The sequence below is a fragment of the Rousettus aegyptiacus genome, unplaced genomic scaffold (genome assembly GCF_014176215.1).
Source record: "Rousettus aegyptiacus isolate mRouAeg1 unplaced genomic scaffold, mRouAeg1.p scaffold_m13_p_2, whole genome shotgun sequence".
NCBI classification, from domain to species: Eukaryota; Metazoa; Chordata; class Mammalia; order Chiroptera; family Pteropodidae; genus Rousettus; species Rousettus aegyptiacus.
Window position 1 is genome coordinate 48,295,646 of NW_023416295.1, and position 15,162 is coordinate 48,310,807.

At 39.2% G+C, this 15,162-nt stretch overlaps 1 protein-coding gene and 1 pseudogene across 2 annotated transcripts in view; one reads left to right on the top strand and one right to left on the bottom strand.

Moving 5' to 3' along the window:
- GAD1 (glutamate decarboxylase 1) overlaps window positions 1-15,162 on the bottom strand; it is a 42,285-nt gene that overhangs the window by 14,784 nt on the left and 12,339 nt on the right. For both annotated transcript variants that reach the window (XM_016165450.2, XM_016165451.2), the window contains exons 5-6: window positions 14,623-14,865; window positions 10,007-10,097 (exon numbers count right to left, since the gene is read on the bottom strand). In XM_016165450.2, coding sequence (XP_016020936.2) covers window positions 10,007-10,097; window positions 14,623-14,865 — 334 coding nt within the window. The remainder of the gene's footprint in view (window positions 1-10,006; window positions 10,098-14,622; window positions 14,866-15,162) is intronic.
- LOC118613749 lies at window positions 4,244-6,659 on the top strand (annotated as a pseudogene).

Genomic DNA, 15,162 nt, shown 5'->3' on the forward strand with positions numbered 1-15,162 from the left:
AAAAATGTATTCTAAGTTCTATATACAATTAGTTTGCAACATTTTTTAAAAAACTGACTGCTAATTTCACACTTGTAGAATCTATAAAACCCAGAGCCAAAGTCTCTCTTTTAAAAACAATGTAAACATCTGGAAGCTAACTGTGAAGATAATTGGAAATACTGACCCAGGTTTTAAAGATCTCAATATAATTATCTACATGGTTTTTCTACCGATAATCCCCAAGGACAGTTATGTTTCTATAATTCTCTGAAGTCAATATCTGTCAAGAATAATTATAAGTGATGATTTTCTAATTACCAATTATAAGTAACAAGAAGATGACCAACTGACATAAACAGCAAACTGTGGGCATTACATATCCTAGTAGGTTAGCCTTGCCTTCTAACACACTGATTTAAACATAAAGAGCTATGCTCTTCTCAAAGCAATTCAATATGGAAGTATAGTCTGGTAGACTAGTCACTGAAATAAGGCTGTGGTGCCAAGCGTAAGGCTTAAGAGAAATCAAAGAAGGTCAATCCACAGAAAACTGAGCCAGAAAACAAAGATATTCACTGACTCTGAGGCCCTTTGTGTTTCTTCTTTTGCTTGACCTTAAGCATTAGAGTCTGTTGGCTCAGCACAGACCATGCTTGCTGAAGAGAGATGACTAGATTGACTTAGCCAAGTGATAGGGGGAGACTTTACCGTTGGTTAGGGTGTTTTGGCTGAATGCCAGTGCTGAGGACTAATAGGAATTCTTGCTGGCTTAATTATTTAGAAAAGCTATTTGCAAAGACGAGATAACAATTGTACATAAGACACAGGTGAAGCTACTAAGTTTTAATCATGAAAAAAAGGAATCAATTAATCACATGGTGGTAAAAGAGGACAAAAAGATCCTGGAGGATACTCAGGATATATTTGTTGGTAAAAGAATTTTGTTTCCAAAAAGAGTACATCCATTTTCTGTACGAGGACCCTTGAAATTTAGGAGAAAGACCCTTGGAAATCATGTGTTCAGTTACCATCACCTCTGGAGGTCACAATCATGCTTGAGTTCTGCTCTGAGCCCCATCACCGTAGCAACCAACACTCCCTCATGTCTGATGGCCTGACAAAGGAAGAAGAAGAGAAGGATTCCCGGTTTAGCCTATGCTACTGAGTGTTCCAAGAGGCAAACTCATGATGTGCTTCTAACCATTCTTGTTAATAGTGTCACTGATTTTTGGAAATGTTGGGAAGGCAAAAATGTCTGCCTGGTGAATAAATACTGGTGGCATCGTGTGTGCTGGACTACCACAATACCAAATAAGAAGGTTCTCTGGGATAAGGGAAGAAACAAATGGAATCATATACCATAATATCAGAACCTTTTCAAGAATTGGATGAAGTGAGTTGGAGTTAAGTCAGTGTTAGATGGCCAGGCAGGAACCATGTGGGGAAGGGAGATGATGGGACCGAAGGCCAGGGGGATGGTTCACTTCATGATTTGAATCAATTAGGCCCCAGGTTTACTCTTAGAACTAGTCTTTCTATTTAAAGACCAAGAAGGAGCATAGCCATTACTCTCAAGATTGGGAGAGTCTATTTATGAGACTATCTTATCTCATCTTTTCCAGGTTGCTTATTTGTGCCAGGTACCCAATTCCTAAACCTTTCTTTCAGTTCTGTTCAACAAATACTTATTCGATGACCGTTCTCTGCCAAGTGGTCTTTTTCGTACTGAGGAGACATGTTGTAAGAGACGCCTGTGGTACAGAATGTTCCTGGCAGGATGTCTGGTCCTTGGAGCAACAAGAACATGGGAAGGAGATGTGGACTTGCACACAAGGACACGTTGCAGGAAGGGCGCACACACCTGACTGATTCCGAGACTTCTTGCTCTAGGGACTAGAAAAACATACTTAAGAGGATAAGAAAAAGATACTTTAGAGGAAGTAGCTGAGAACACAATGGTGGCTTTGAGGCTGAATCTGGGAGTTGGCTGTAGCTTGTATCTGCTGACCTGAGAGTAACTATTATTAAATTACAAAGCCAGCATCGTTGTGAAACTTAATAAAAGGCCATGGAGATAGGGGTTGGGTGGCTAGTATTGTCCATCCTCTTCTCCTTTATCCATGTAAGTTACACATTTCCAGTCTCCGACTCTTCTTCCAAACCATCTCTGCAACAAGTGGCACCCAACTTGGGGCCGGAAGAAAAGGGTGCAGAACTACTCTGAAAACCAAAAGGGGTAAGTCTGCTCAAAGGTAAGTGATACCTTCGGCATAATTTTATCATGGGAAATTCTCCATCAAATGCAGAGTCCCTGTATATTAAGTTACTGCAACACTTACTGTTGTCTTCATGAGTAAAAGTGAAGAAAAGTAAATTTCTTCAATTGTTTTTGCATGCGGGTAGACACTGCTACTGGTTCAAGCCAGAGGGGAAAATCCCAATTAAATGCTAAAGTGTGGAAACAAATTATGAGAGCTTTGCAGAGAGCTCATCAACAAGGGGATCCCATCCCTATTTCTGTTTGGTCCTTATGCACTTTAATTTCTCAGGCTTTACAGCCTCTGCAATCTGACTCTGAGGGCCCTGCAACTGACATGGCACTACACCAAGGAGGAATGGCCAGTCAAGGATGTGAGTCTAATGGGTTTGCTGCCAAACAGCCATGCCTCCGTTTTCTCAGCCTGGGTCAAAAGAACCTGCTTATCAACTCCAAAATTCAACAGACGTGGTTTGGGGTTTCCAAAGTTAGAGTACAGGCCACTGCTCAGCGCTTCGCCCTTTCGCTTAAATGGCTCAGTGAATAGCCTGTCTAGGTTGAGCAGTGGCCCCTGACAAAAGAAAAATTAGAAGTGTTACACCAACTAGTGGACGAACAATTGGCCAGTAACCATACTGAACCCTCGTCTTCTCCATGGAATTCACCGGTATTTGTCATAAAAAAGAAGTCAGGAAAATGGAGAATGTTAACAGATTTACAAAGAATTAATGCTGTCATTCAGCCTATGGGAGTTTTGCAACCTGGGGTCCCTAACACTGCATTAATTCCCCCAAATTGGTTTTTAAAGACTATAGATCTAAAAGATTGTTTTCATACTATTCCTTCACAGCCTCAGGATAAAGAAAAGTTTGCATTCACAATTCCTACTTTAAACAATGCTCAGCCTACTCAGCGATATCAATGGAAGGTATTACTCCAAGGCATGTTTAATAATCCTACCACTGCCAAGCAATTGTGAATATGCCTTTGCAAGAAGTAAGGGAAAAGTTTCCTCAGGGACTTGTGTATCACTACATGGATGATATTCTTTTTGAGTATGAAAAGAAAGAAATATTAGAAGAAACATTTTTATTTGGAAAAATTTCTCTGGAAAAGTATGGGCTCGAGATAGCTACTGAGAAAATACAAGATTCTGTTCCTTATCAATATTTAGGATATAAAATTTTGCAACAGAAAATTATTCCTCAAAAGATAGAAATTAGACAAGATGCTCTCAAAACTCTTAATGATTTTCAAAAATCATTGGGCGATATTAATTGACTCCTTCCTTCCCTTGGTATCCCCACATATGCTTTAACTAATTTGTTCTCTGTTTTAGAAGGGCCCACTGCATTGGATAGTCCTCAGGAACTAACGCCATTGACAGTTGGGTGCTCAAGCATGGCTGATGATTTTGCAGACTTCCAAATAGAATGCTGGGGTGGGTCACTTGTTTTTCTTAAGTATGGAGGGATTTAAAAATGTTACAGAATCTGTGGATGACACCTCTCCACCTGATTTACCATGATGTGTCACTCCGAAGGTTCAGACGCTTGAACATTGGGTTCAGTGGACTCAGTGTCGAGCTGAACAGGCTCGGGTTTTGGTTAATACTTCCTATGGAAGAGCCATTGATTGGAGTCCTTCTGGCTCCGTCCGAGCGAAAGGAGGACGTGTAAATTTGCAGTGGCACCGAGAGGTAGAGAATGGTTCAGTAAGCATTTCATCAGACGGAACTTGCACTAACACAGTCGTCTGGCATAATGGAGGGTTTTCCCCTCCATCTCCCCAACTACCCCATCAAAGGCTACAGAATCATATATGGAAGTTAGGGGTTGCTTTATTTCCGATGCATGCCTGGAAGGGTTCCGTAAGTCAATCTGGGAATTCTTCTCATATCACCTTTCATCAAAATGTTACTCTCTTTGCTCGAGCCTATGTTCGACTCCCCTATATTATTATGAAGGGTACAGTGGAGTGGAATGAAACTTTAGGTTATATTTCATGTAAAAACTGTTCCTTTTATACTTGTATTAACTCTTATATTCCTTTTAACAAATCACATGAAAGTTTATACATTCTTAGAGCTAGAACTGGAGTATGGATGCCGGTTAAATTGTCTCAACCCTGGCAGGACTCCCCTGCCACTATGATATTGCAGCAACTGAGGGACCATGTTAAAAGAAGAGCTAAAAGTTTCTTTGGCATGTTGATCGCTGCTATGGTGGGTATCATCTGTTACTGCTGCTGCTGCTGCCGTGGCTGGAGTGGCTCTGCATCAATCTGTACAGACTGCTGAATATGTTAGAACCTGGCATCAGGATGCTGAACAATTATGGACTTCTCAAAGACAAATTGACTCCGTATTGCAGAGTCAAGTGGCAGATTTACAGCATGCAGTTATATTGTTAGGAGATCAAATTGTTAGTTTGCAGAAACGAGTGAAACTTAAATGTGATTGGAATACGACTTCCTTTTATATAACTCCTACACTGTATAATGAAAGTATGTTTGAATGGGATAAAGCAAGACAGCATATTTTGGGGTATGGTAATGCTTCAAGTTTAATTACAGACTTACAAACATATATGGCTGACACTTTTCAAAAACAGCTTCCTGAATTACAGGGGATCGCAGTGCTACAAAGCATGGTCGATGATATTAAAGATTTAAATCCTATTCCACAAATTCATGGGTTAATGGGTTCATCTTTTGCTTCTTGGATAGTAACTTGTTTGTTACTTGTTCTTCTTTGTTTAGTTCTTCTTTCTTAAGCCAAGGATTAAGAAAGACTCAGGCCACTGTGTTCTCAGTAATGCTAAATAAAATCCAGCGAAAAGAAAAGGGAGAAATGTAAGAGACACCTGTGGTACAGAATGTTCCTGGCAGGATGTCTGGTCCTTGGAGCAACAAGAACATGGGAAGGAGATGTAGATCTGCACACAAGGACACATTACAGGAAGGGCACACACACCTGACTGATTCAAGACTTCTTGCTCTAGGGACTAGAAAAACATACTTAAGAAGAAGTAGCTGAGAACACAATGGTGGCTTTGAGGCTGAATCTGGGAGTTGGCTGTAGCTTGTATCTGCTGACCTGAGAGTAACTATTATTAAATTACAAAGCCAGCATTGTTGCGAAACTTAATAAAAGGCCATGGAGATAGGGGTTGGGTGGCTAGTATTGTTCATCCTCCTCTCCTTTATCCATGTAAGTTACACATTTCCAGTCTCTGACTCTTCTTCCAAACCATCTCCGCAACAGAGATAAAGATGTTATAAGAAATCATTCCCAACCTTGAGGAAGAAGCTTATAAAGATGAATCCAGCACCTGGTTCTTAGCCTTAGATATGTTCTAGGTCTGGGTCTGAAGGACCAGTTATTCCACATTTACGACCAAGCTTATTTGGACTCATGAACTTAGTTCTGACACCATCTCCTGGAAGCAGATATATTGTTCTGTGGCTGTTGATCCTCAGCCAGGCCTGACAAATGGGCTAACATAGTTCCTGTTTCTGACATTTCTGTGACCCTGCCTTTCCATCCTGGGCCATGTTTACAAGTGGGAGTCTGCCTGAACCCAAAGCTTAATAGAAAGCCTTAAACTTCACTCTAGAGCAGTGGTTCTTAACTGGAGTCATAGACCCTTTTGGAACTCCTAGGGAAACTATGGTCTCTCTCTGCAGGAAGAAAATAAGGGCACACACATCATTTGGTATACAATTGTAGGACACTCCCCTCTTGTAACCTTGACTCTAGGTTAGGTACCCCTTTCCCAGATGACAGATGAAAGCAGATAAAGTTGAGAGATGAAAGACAAAATATGGATTAAGAAGAAACTGAAGTTAGAGTACAAGATTACATTTCACAATCAGAGAACAAGAAACTAAATCTGCAAACAGCTCTGGATTGAAGCATAAGAACATGGGATTGGAAGCAATATTTAAAGCAATAGGATGACATTCATGAAGTGAAACGAAAGGAGACTTCTGAGCCTTTCTATATTCTGAGTAGGGTAGTGAGTCAGCCGTTTTTTAGTGGCTCAACTCACTTCCCCAGTGGGATTCACTTAGAACCAACGCAAAGTGATTGTTAAGAAGCTGTATTCTTTGTGGCAGAGTCAGCTGGTTGCTAACCAGTATCAATCTTCTCTTGCTTCAGTCAATTTTATTTGGGGTGGCAATTTACCCAGATCAAAACTACATTTTCTAGCCTCCCTAGGTGTGGTCATGGGACTAATTTCTGGCTAAAGAGACGCTATAGAAAATATGTGGTGCTTTTGAAATTTCTCAGAAGGAAAGAGTGTGTTCCACCTTTGCCCTTCCTTCCTCTATCCTCAACCCCCTCCTTCCTGAGTTGTGAAACATGGGAATGATGCTAGAGCTTCAGCAGCCAGCCTGCACCATCAGGTGACTCTGAGAATAAGAGTCATGTGCTACAATATGGATCAGAAAGGCACAAGGAATCTGGATCCCTGGCGACTGCTAACCTGGAAAATTTTTTAATGAGAGAAATAATTTTCTATGTTGACTCTCTATCTTGACATTCCCCTTAGATTTTCCCTTCTTACAGATGTGGCAGGTGACCTATCTTCACCTTAAAAGTTAACACATGTGAAAGTTGCTTAATGAACCCCACTTGTGTCCAGAGATGATGATAGAAACAAAAGAGCCGAGATGCTGATGGGAGGGTCTCGAATGGCAACAGCTGCCATTCCTAGGCGTGTGCACTGCACCTTGCATACACTGGGCACTTAAGAATGGTGCCCTTTTTAGTCTTCAGAACCACTCTGTAGGATGGATATTATTATTCTCCATTTTCCTGAAGAGGAAACTGAGGTTCAGAGGAAATCAGTGATGTGTTTTAAGATCTCGGTATGTTTCAGAGTCAGAATTCTAAGTCCTTTACATAACAGCTGCTTTTCCATGACAAACAGAATTACTTACTGTAGGCTCCTCTCTAACAACCTGCCTACTAGTGTAAAATGACTGATAACTCCCATAGGATATTTACCCTGTGTAATTTCTATGAAAATAAAGCACTAGACAGTTGAAATCATAACCTCATAACAAAAGGCTGTGATAAATCTTGCTATAAAGATTATGTATTGTCCTCAGGTGCTTGCGAGCAGGCTGTTGTTTACAGTTGGGCACATCTCAACTTGTACAGTTGTGCCTGGTGGCCCTGTTTTGGAAGAAAAGAGCTGTACATTCCATGGATAACTACACATTTGTAAAGTTTTCTTTGGATCTTCACTGGGTCCTTACTTGAAAGAATACATCTCAAAGATATATGCACAGGTAGGTATAAATGCATAAATGTGAAAAACAGTCAGATACCTGAAACTTTGCCACTTGAATCAAGATACTGGATACTTCTTCTAAAAAGACTACACTGAGGAATATAGTAATTATTTTCTATTACCAGCACCATGCAAACTCAATTCTACTGCAGGTCAAACAATTGAGTATGTTGTTAATTAAATCCTACTCTGCCAAAGAGCCTTTTGCCATTCTTTCCCAGACTTATTTTGCACACTGCTCCTAGCTGGAGATGGAACTGTCACAGGGGAGCAAATTTCTGCATAAGCTCCTGACAGTGCTACCACATTTCGTGATCTTCCAGGGGAACTGGTTTAGAACAATTTCTAGATAATAGTTATTACTTCTTCAGACAATGCCTTGTCTCCAGAACTGACGGAAACTATTTCACTATATTAAATAACCTTCTCTATTGATCTGTTGGAATCGGATCATATTTTATAAATATCTATTGTTCAGTACAGCTGCAATTACTATGTGCCATTTAGTTGGATTGACCTTGACCTTGGATGGCTGAGACACATTTTAGTGTTTCATGGCTGAGCTGAGGTAAGGGAAGAGTAAAAGACTTTGATTTTATGAGGACATACAAAAAAAGGAGAATTTGTGAGATCTTTTTGGTTGAAGAAAAACTTTTTAGGAGACTATCTGGTCATTCATAGTTCAAAGGGTTGAGCTCCTTTCATTTACCTTGATTTGGCACAATATATATTTTAGGGCATTGCAACTGAGAGGCCTACAACATACACACTGGGTGAATTCAATGCCTAATCTAATACAGGTATATTAATGGATATGTACCTTTTACTCTATTTTTCTCATTTATTTAATAGTTAAGCTATTTTTTAAAGCTGCACTTTCTACTTAAAATTGTTTCTTAATGTGATGCTCCAATTAAGCATTAGTGTCTTTCCAAGTTATAATTAGTATATTACAATGTCTGTGCTTGCTAATATATTTTTAACTCATAAATCATACTATAGTAAAAATTGCAAAGTTGATTTTTTTGTTAGAGGAGACCATACAGCAACTGTGTCTTTGACCTGAATCCCTCATTGCCCTTCGCAGCCTCGGTGATCCAATGTGGACACTGTGCAGTTAATCATGACTCGCAAGCAGGGAGCAAGGAAACCATTTTCAATTTTAATCGGTTTAATCTTTTATGCCTCTTAGTACCAGGCTTCACTTATCATATTTGCTTTAAAAAATTTGTCACTGTTGTTTTAAATTAGCCAACAAAGCAAGAATCTTTCATTAATAGAAACTTTTCTTAATATAGTTAAGTATTTTGAGTCATAGCATTAAATAAGCTTTGGAACACACACGAATCAAAATGTAATTTTAAAGTGCTGTTTCAGGTTTTGTTGCTGGAAGTAGTTTAAGAAAAAGAATAACTTACATTCTATCTTGAACTTTAATAACTTACATTCTATCTTGATGTCAAATAGAATTTCTCATTTTAAATACCACCCTTTCATCTGAATTCATTTTTCAAATCTATTTTACCATGAACTTAAAAAGTGGATGATTATTTCCTAAATATTTCCACAGTTACTAAAATCCATATAATTCTTTATGCAGTTATTTTTAAATTTTCCCATGAAAACTTAATAGAATGTGGTGCCTTTGTGTGGGTGTATAGATAGTGGTAAAACACTAGTGTTGAGAGTAAAGACAGTACTCAGTATGCTATGATGACCCTACATCAATTTGTCACCTCTCCTCATCTCCAAAAAGAGCATGTATGTGTAACTATGAGGTGATTGCCAGAAGATTACCCAGGTAATACTTGTGCGCGCGCACACACACACACACACACACACACACACACACACACCACTAACCAGGACCTTAGAGTTAGTTTCATATAAATTATGAGAACTTAGAAACAAAGGTTTTGCCTATTCAAACAAGTATGAAAAAAATGTCAAATTCAGAAAAACAATCAGTTATTTTGAGAGGAATATATAGTGTATCACTACCAGCTAAATTTTGTTTTGGAATTTTTAATTAAGCAATAGGTTGATCAAATTAGTTTGTGGCTTTATGGCAGCTTTAATTATAAAAGAAATATGACCTAAAAGATAAGGGCCGACGTGCTTGGATAGGAAATGGACCAAGATCATACCCTAAACATGACCTATTTAGATACATCGTTAAGAAATATGGAGTCTTTTAACATGAAATTTACTCTAAATTTTAAATGTTAGAGTTATTATTTCTCATATCTATGTTCTTATTAAAATACATTATTCAATTTAAAATAGTTTTTTGTTTATCTACTATTAAATCAGAACTGTGATAAGCCTAAATGATTTTAAGAGAAAATATGACTAGGGAAAATGTAATAAAATTATTATAGAACCATCAGAATTGGACTTTTAAAGTAACAAGCCAAAATCACACATCATGGTTGCTTATGTGAAAATAATATGTGAGACTTACATGTTGGTATTGGCAGTTGATGTTAGCCATTCTCCAGCTAAACCAATGATATCCAGTCCAGTGGAAAGCTGGTTGAAAAATCGAGGATGACCTAGAAAGGTGAGTAACAGGCAAGCATCAAGGCAAACCCGGCTATCTTCAAAGCAAAAGCCTATTCTACTAGGCCACATGGAGCCTACATTTCTATGGTCTGTCTAATAGGGCTGTCCAAGGATACAGAAAAGTAAGGTCAGGTTGACTCACCCTCTATCGACTTTCAGCATTATTGGTGTCCCCCAAACTTATATGTTTCTAAAGCGTACTGCTTTTAAGTTTAAAAAAATCCAATGTCATGAAACTAATAATCTTTCTGTGATCTTATTTGATTTCCAGATGAACCCCTCTGCCATACATATTTTTTAATTATAAATCAGGATGGAATGGTCCTGATTTTCTCCATAAATGTTTCAACTTTTAATATCCCAAGGATTTAATCTCCAAATCAAAGTTTACTAATGGAGAAAAGGCTGTAGGCTTTAGAGAGAGTTTGTGGCTCTGTGGAATAAATCAAACCTGGAGAAAGTACCAGCTCTGTTGCTGATGCTGAGGGCATGCCATCACTCTCTGGGTCTCTGTGTCAGTCAAATACGACATCAAGCATTGGTGTGTTTTGCCCATATTTAGTCAAGTGACTGTTAAACTAAATTTATTCTTGAAGTGGCTTGCATCTCCTCTGTGAAACAGCCTCGTTCACTTGAGTTATTGGTAAAATAATTGGTATTGCTACATAACTCTAAAGCTCATTGCAACCCAGAGTATGCTTTCACAGGCTTTGTTCTCAGCAAATTCAGGTTTATTGCCAAGTTTTGGCTAAAGTGGCATTCACAGGAAAACTCACCCCCACATCATCAGCAGGCTTAGCCTGGCTGTCCTGAAGGAGTCAACACAATATATTATCCAGGGGTGTGTGACAGAGAATTGGTGTTAGAAAGACATGCTGACTGTTGTGTTTCCAGTGGATATTGCTTTTGCCTCTGAAATAACTGTCAGAAAGCTAGTGTTTGAATGTTCCTGGTCTAAGTCACCTCTCTGAGAATGTTTGTTCTTTGTCACGTGGGACAAGGATTCATTCAGAACGTCTGGACTATGACTTCTTATATCAGAATAGTCCAATTCCTGCATCTCAAGAGTCCTCAAACATAATATTGACCTTTAGAAAAAATAAAGGAAGCATAAACAGTAACCTTAGTGTAAGTATGGGGCCAGATTCCAGCCAAGTAGAGTACTCTAAATAGCTTAAACCAGCCCATTTTTCTCTACTTTGCTCAGTGTCAACAGTATGTATGAATCTCCTGTAACATAATTAAATTTGTTGAAATATGTTTAAAAATACAAACCATACCCATTTGAAAACTTTAAACAAAAATCTCTCACTTTAAGACAGGATCAAATCATAAATAAATGCAATCACACTATTTGACAATGTATCAAAGTCACATGGCCTGGCAAAGAAAAAAGATGGTCAGAGATAGACAGACTGACACAAATGCCCTCAAATGAAAGTGAAACAGTATCTCATGTCCGTTAAAATGGAAAGAACAAAATGTTCCTAACACCTTACTTTTCTCTTATGGCTATAGCCTTATGCCCCCAAAATCTTATACCAGAATTTCTATACTAACCATTTCAACTCTCTATAATCAACAAAAAGAAGAGATGACAGATGTGGTTTTGAGCAGCATGTGGTCTAGAGTCAGGTAGAGGGAGAAAGGAAGAGTAATTTATCAAAACAAAGTTTTGAACAAATAAACTTCAAAAAGAAAAAGAGAGGTGAAGAGGGAAATCTATTTGGATTGAACCATATCAAGGAATTGTAATGTGAGGGACTTATTTGGGTCCTGACTCAAATGAATTAGAATAAAAAAAAATATTCCGACATTCATGAGACAAGTGGAAATTTGAACACTGCTTGAATATTTGATATTTAGGAACTGCAAATTTTGTGGAGTTTTTGATGTAATAATGATATTGTGGTTATTTTTGTTTAAAGAATCCTTGATAATGGAGAATATTTGTAGATGAAATAATATTATGCAAAAAGGAAATTTGTTTACATATAATAGAGTAGAGCGGGGAGTGGGCTGGGGGATAGGCAACACAAAATTGGCAGGAGTTGGTAATTGTTTAAGCTAGGTATTATATACATAGGGCTTATTATACTATTCTGCTTTTGTATAAGTTCAAAATTTTCCACAGTAAAATGTTAAAAAGAAAAACTAAGAAAATCAACATATTTACGATGACTGAGGACAAACTAGTATCTGTCTCAGTTCATGGAGAATCTACATATACTGGTTCTTTTTCCATAAGTCTTTGCTCATTTGTAGAGAAATCTCCAAACGCCATCATCATTTCTTTTACAGACTTTACTCAGATCACTATGTTTTCACTATTCAAACCCAATTCATTATTTCAGATGAGCATTAATGCTCTTTTTTTTTTTTTATTTTTAACAAAACAAAACAAAACAAAAATCTTCCACTGTGTGTAGCTAGCTACCTGCGGAGTTTACCCTAGTGCTCTGGCATCTACATCTAAATTAGTGACCGGCATCCAAAGACTGCCATCCACACGGCAGCCACGTACACTTTGCCAGAGCCAACACAGCACGTATGCAGCAGAAGCTTTTATACTCCGTGGATGCAAATATCTGTTCCCAGAGGCTGCTCTGAAGAACAGGGATGAATGGCTTACAGGGTGAATATCTAAGTAGATTTATACACTGGACTAATAAGAATCCTTGCTTCTCTGACCATGTGATGCTTCGGTTTTATATGCAATGTGAGTTGTTATTATGACAAATCCATGTATTTTTCTTTGAGAGACAACACTACTTTGGGCTTTAATGACAAAGTGTTTTACATGATCTCATCTCTCTGAGAAAGTATATGTAGAGTAACCTGACAATATAAAAAACACTGGACCAAAGCAAGTCAAGTTAAAACATACATGGAGAAATCTTAATCCAGCCAAATAACACTACTCGAGCTCCATCAGGAATGGGTTAGCCATCAGACCAAGGTGAGATGTGATTAAATTGAAGAGGGTGTTTTTCTTTAAAAATCAAACACAGAGTTTGTAGTACAATTAAGTCTTGTCCATCCTGCAGTTATTCAAGGAAGCTACAGTTATTCTAGTGGGATTGGCAGACCTCAAAAGCTGTTTGGGATTCTTTATTTAAAAACGCCCCTTTTGCCAGCCTCCTTATTTCATTATAACACTTTGTTTTTGGCATCTAATAGCCTTACTCAGCTCTATCACCACCCATCTTCCCAGTCATGCTGTCAAATGACTAAGAAGAGTGAGAGGTATAATAAAGAGGGAACAAGGAAGAAGGAAAAAGAACAAGGGGCCACAGGGGCCTCCCTGGATTGGTGACTATGCCACGGACTGCCAGTTCCTGTAGATCTATCTGCCCACAAGCCCAGGAAAGCCAGGCTGCAGTGGAGAAAGATAGTAGGGAGAAGAAATCACTGCTTTACTCCTAGGCTTAGAAATAGCCAGGCAGAGATCCATAAAGTCCTTGAACTTGAGGCAATTGAAAAGTAACCACTTTGGCCAAGGTTGCTAATTAGAGAGGGTTCATGTAACATGAAAAGGAGGCAAGAGGATATCCTCCAGGGCTTCCTGTTGGAGACAGGATTTGGTGACTCAGGGTGTCTAAACTCCAGAGGTAGAAGTAAATGCAAAGGGTGTGTATGTGTGTGTGTGTGTGTGTGTGTGTGTGTGTGTGTGTGTGTCCCTCAAAAAGATATGCTCAAGTACTAATTCCTGGTTCCTACTTGGAAAGGGTCTTTGTAGATATTATCAAATTAAGATGAGGCCATATTGGACTAGGGTGGACCCTAATCCAAAGACTGGTGTCTTTACAAGAAGAGAGAAGTTTGGACACACAAACAGAGAGGATGCTATGTGAGGTGAAGGCAAAGATTGGAGTCACCTATCTACTAGCCAAGGAGTGCCGAGGAATGCCTGCAACCACCAAGAACTGGAAGAGGCAAGGATGGAGCCTCCCCAAGGGTCTTCAGAGAGAGCATGGCCCTGTAGACACCTTGATTTTGAACATCTAGCCTCCAGAACTACTAGAGAATAAATTTCTCTTGTTTTAAGCAATTTCTTATAGCAGCTGTAAGAAACTAATATAAAAAGGTAGAGAAATGAGCCCAATTCTTCCCAGTTTCAGGGATAGGGAAGGATACAATTTATCAGAATGAAAATAGGCATGAAAATGGAGGCAATAAAAAAGTAGGGATGGGTCATTCTGTTCTCTTTAGGTTGTGAATAACCTAAAAGCAAGAATGAGAACTCTTTATACAGAACTTGCTATAGCACTGTATATCTGTATATCTTTTAAATTTACTTTTACAACAATAAATGATGATGGGCTTTTGCCAGGTGTTGGGGCCTTCTATTAACTGCCGCTGCTTGAGGTCATTATGTGGTCACCGAGGACTTTGCTGCCTTCCCTCACTAGGTTCGTGTTTATCCGCCAACATGAGTTTAATGTCCCCACAACTGGAAAGGGTGTGGTGCAGGGCAAGGGTGCTGCTGCATGTCTGCCTGGCTCTCATCCTTACCTGTGCGGACCCCATACTTCAGGGTGTCTCTGCAGTCAACCAGGATCTGCTCCAGGGACTCGGGGTGGTCGGAGAGCTCCAAGTTGAAGCCCTCCATGCCTTCCAGCAGCTGGTGTGGGTGATGGAAGTCCAGCACCTTGGTGGAGCGATCGAACGTCTTGCGGACATAGTTGAGAAGTATGTCCACCACCTCCAGGAGGAACTGCACAGTTTGCTCCTCCCCGTTCTTAGCTGGAAGCAGATCTGGGAGTGGGGAGCCAATGAGTGGTTATCGCCTGACTCACATCTGGCTTACCTAGGCCCAGAAATCCCTAATGTTAGCCACGATATCTTTATAGGCCTAATATCATTCCAGGATATGTATATATATCCTGTGCGATGTGCCATCTCCCCAAGAAGGATGAGTATGTGCATATACACAGAGGTTTTGTGTACACTTTCTGGGGGTTCACAGACTTCTTGATAGTTGGGCTGCTCATAAACAGAATGGAGTGCTTTGAGAACCCATGAGCAGCCTGACACTACAGTTGTCCATTTGCA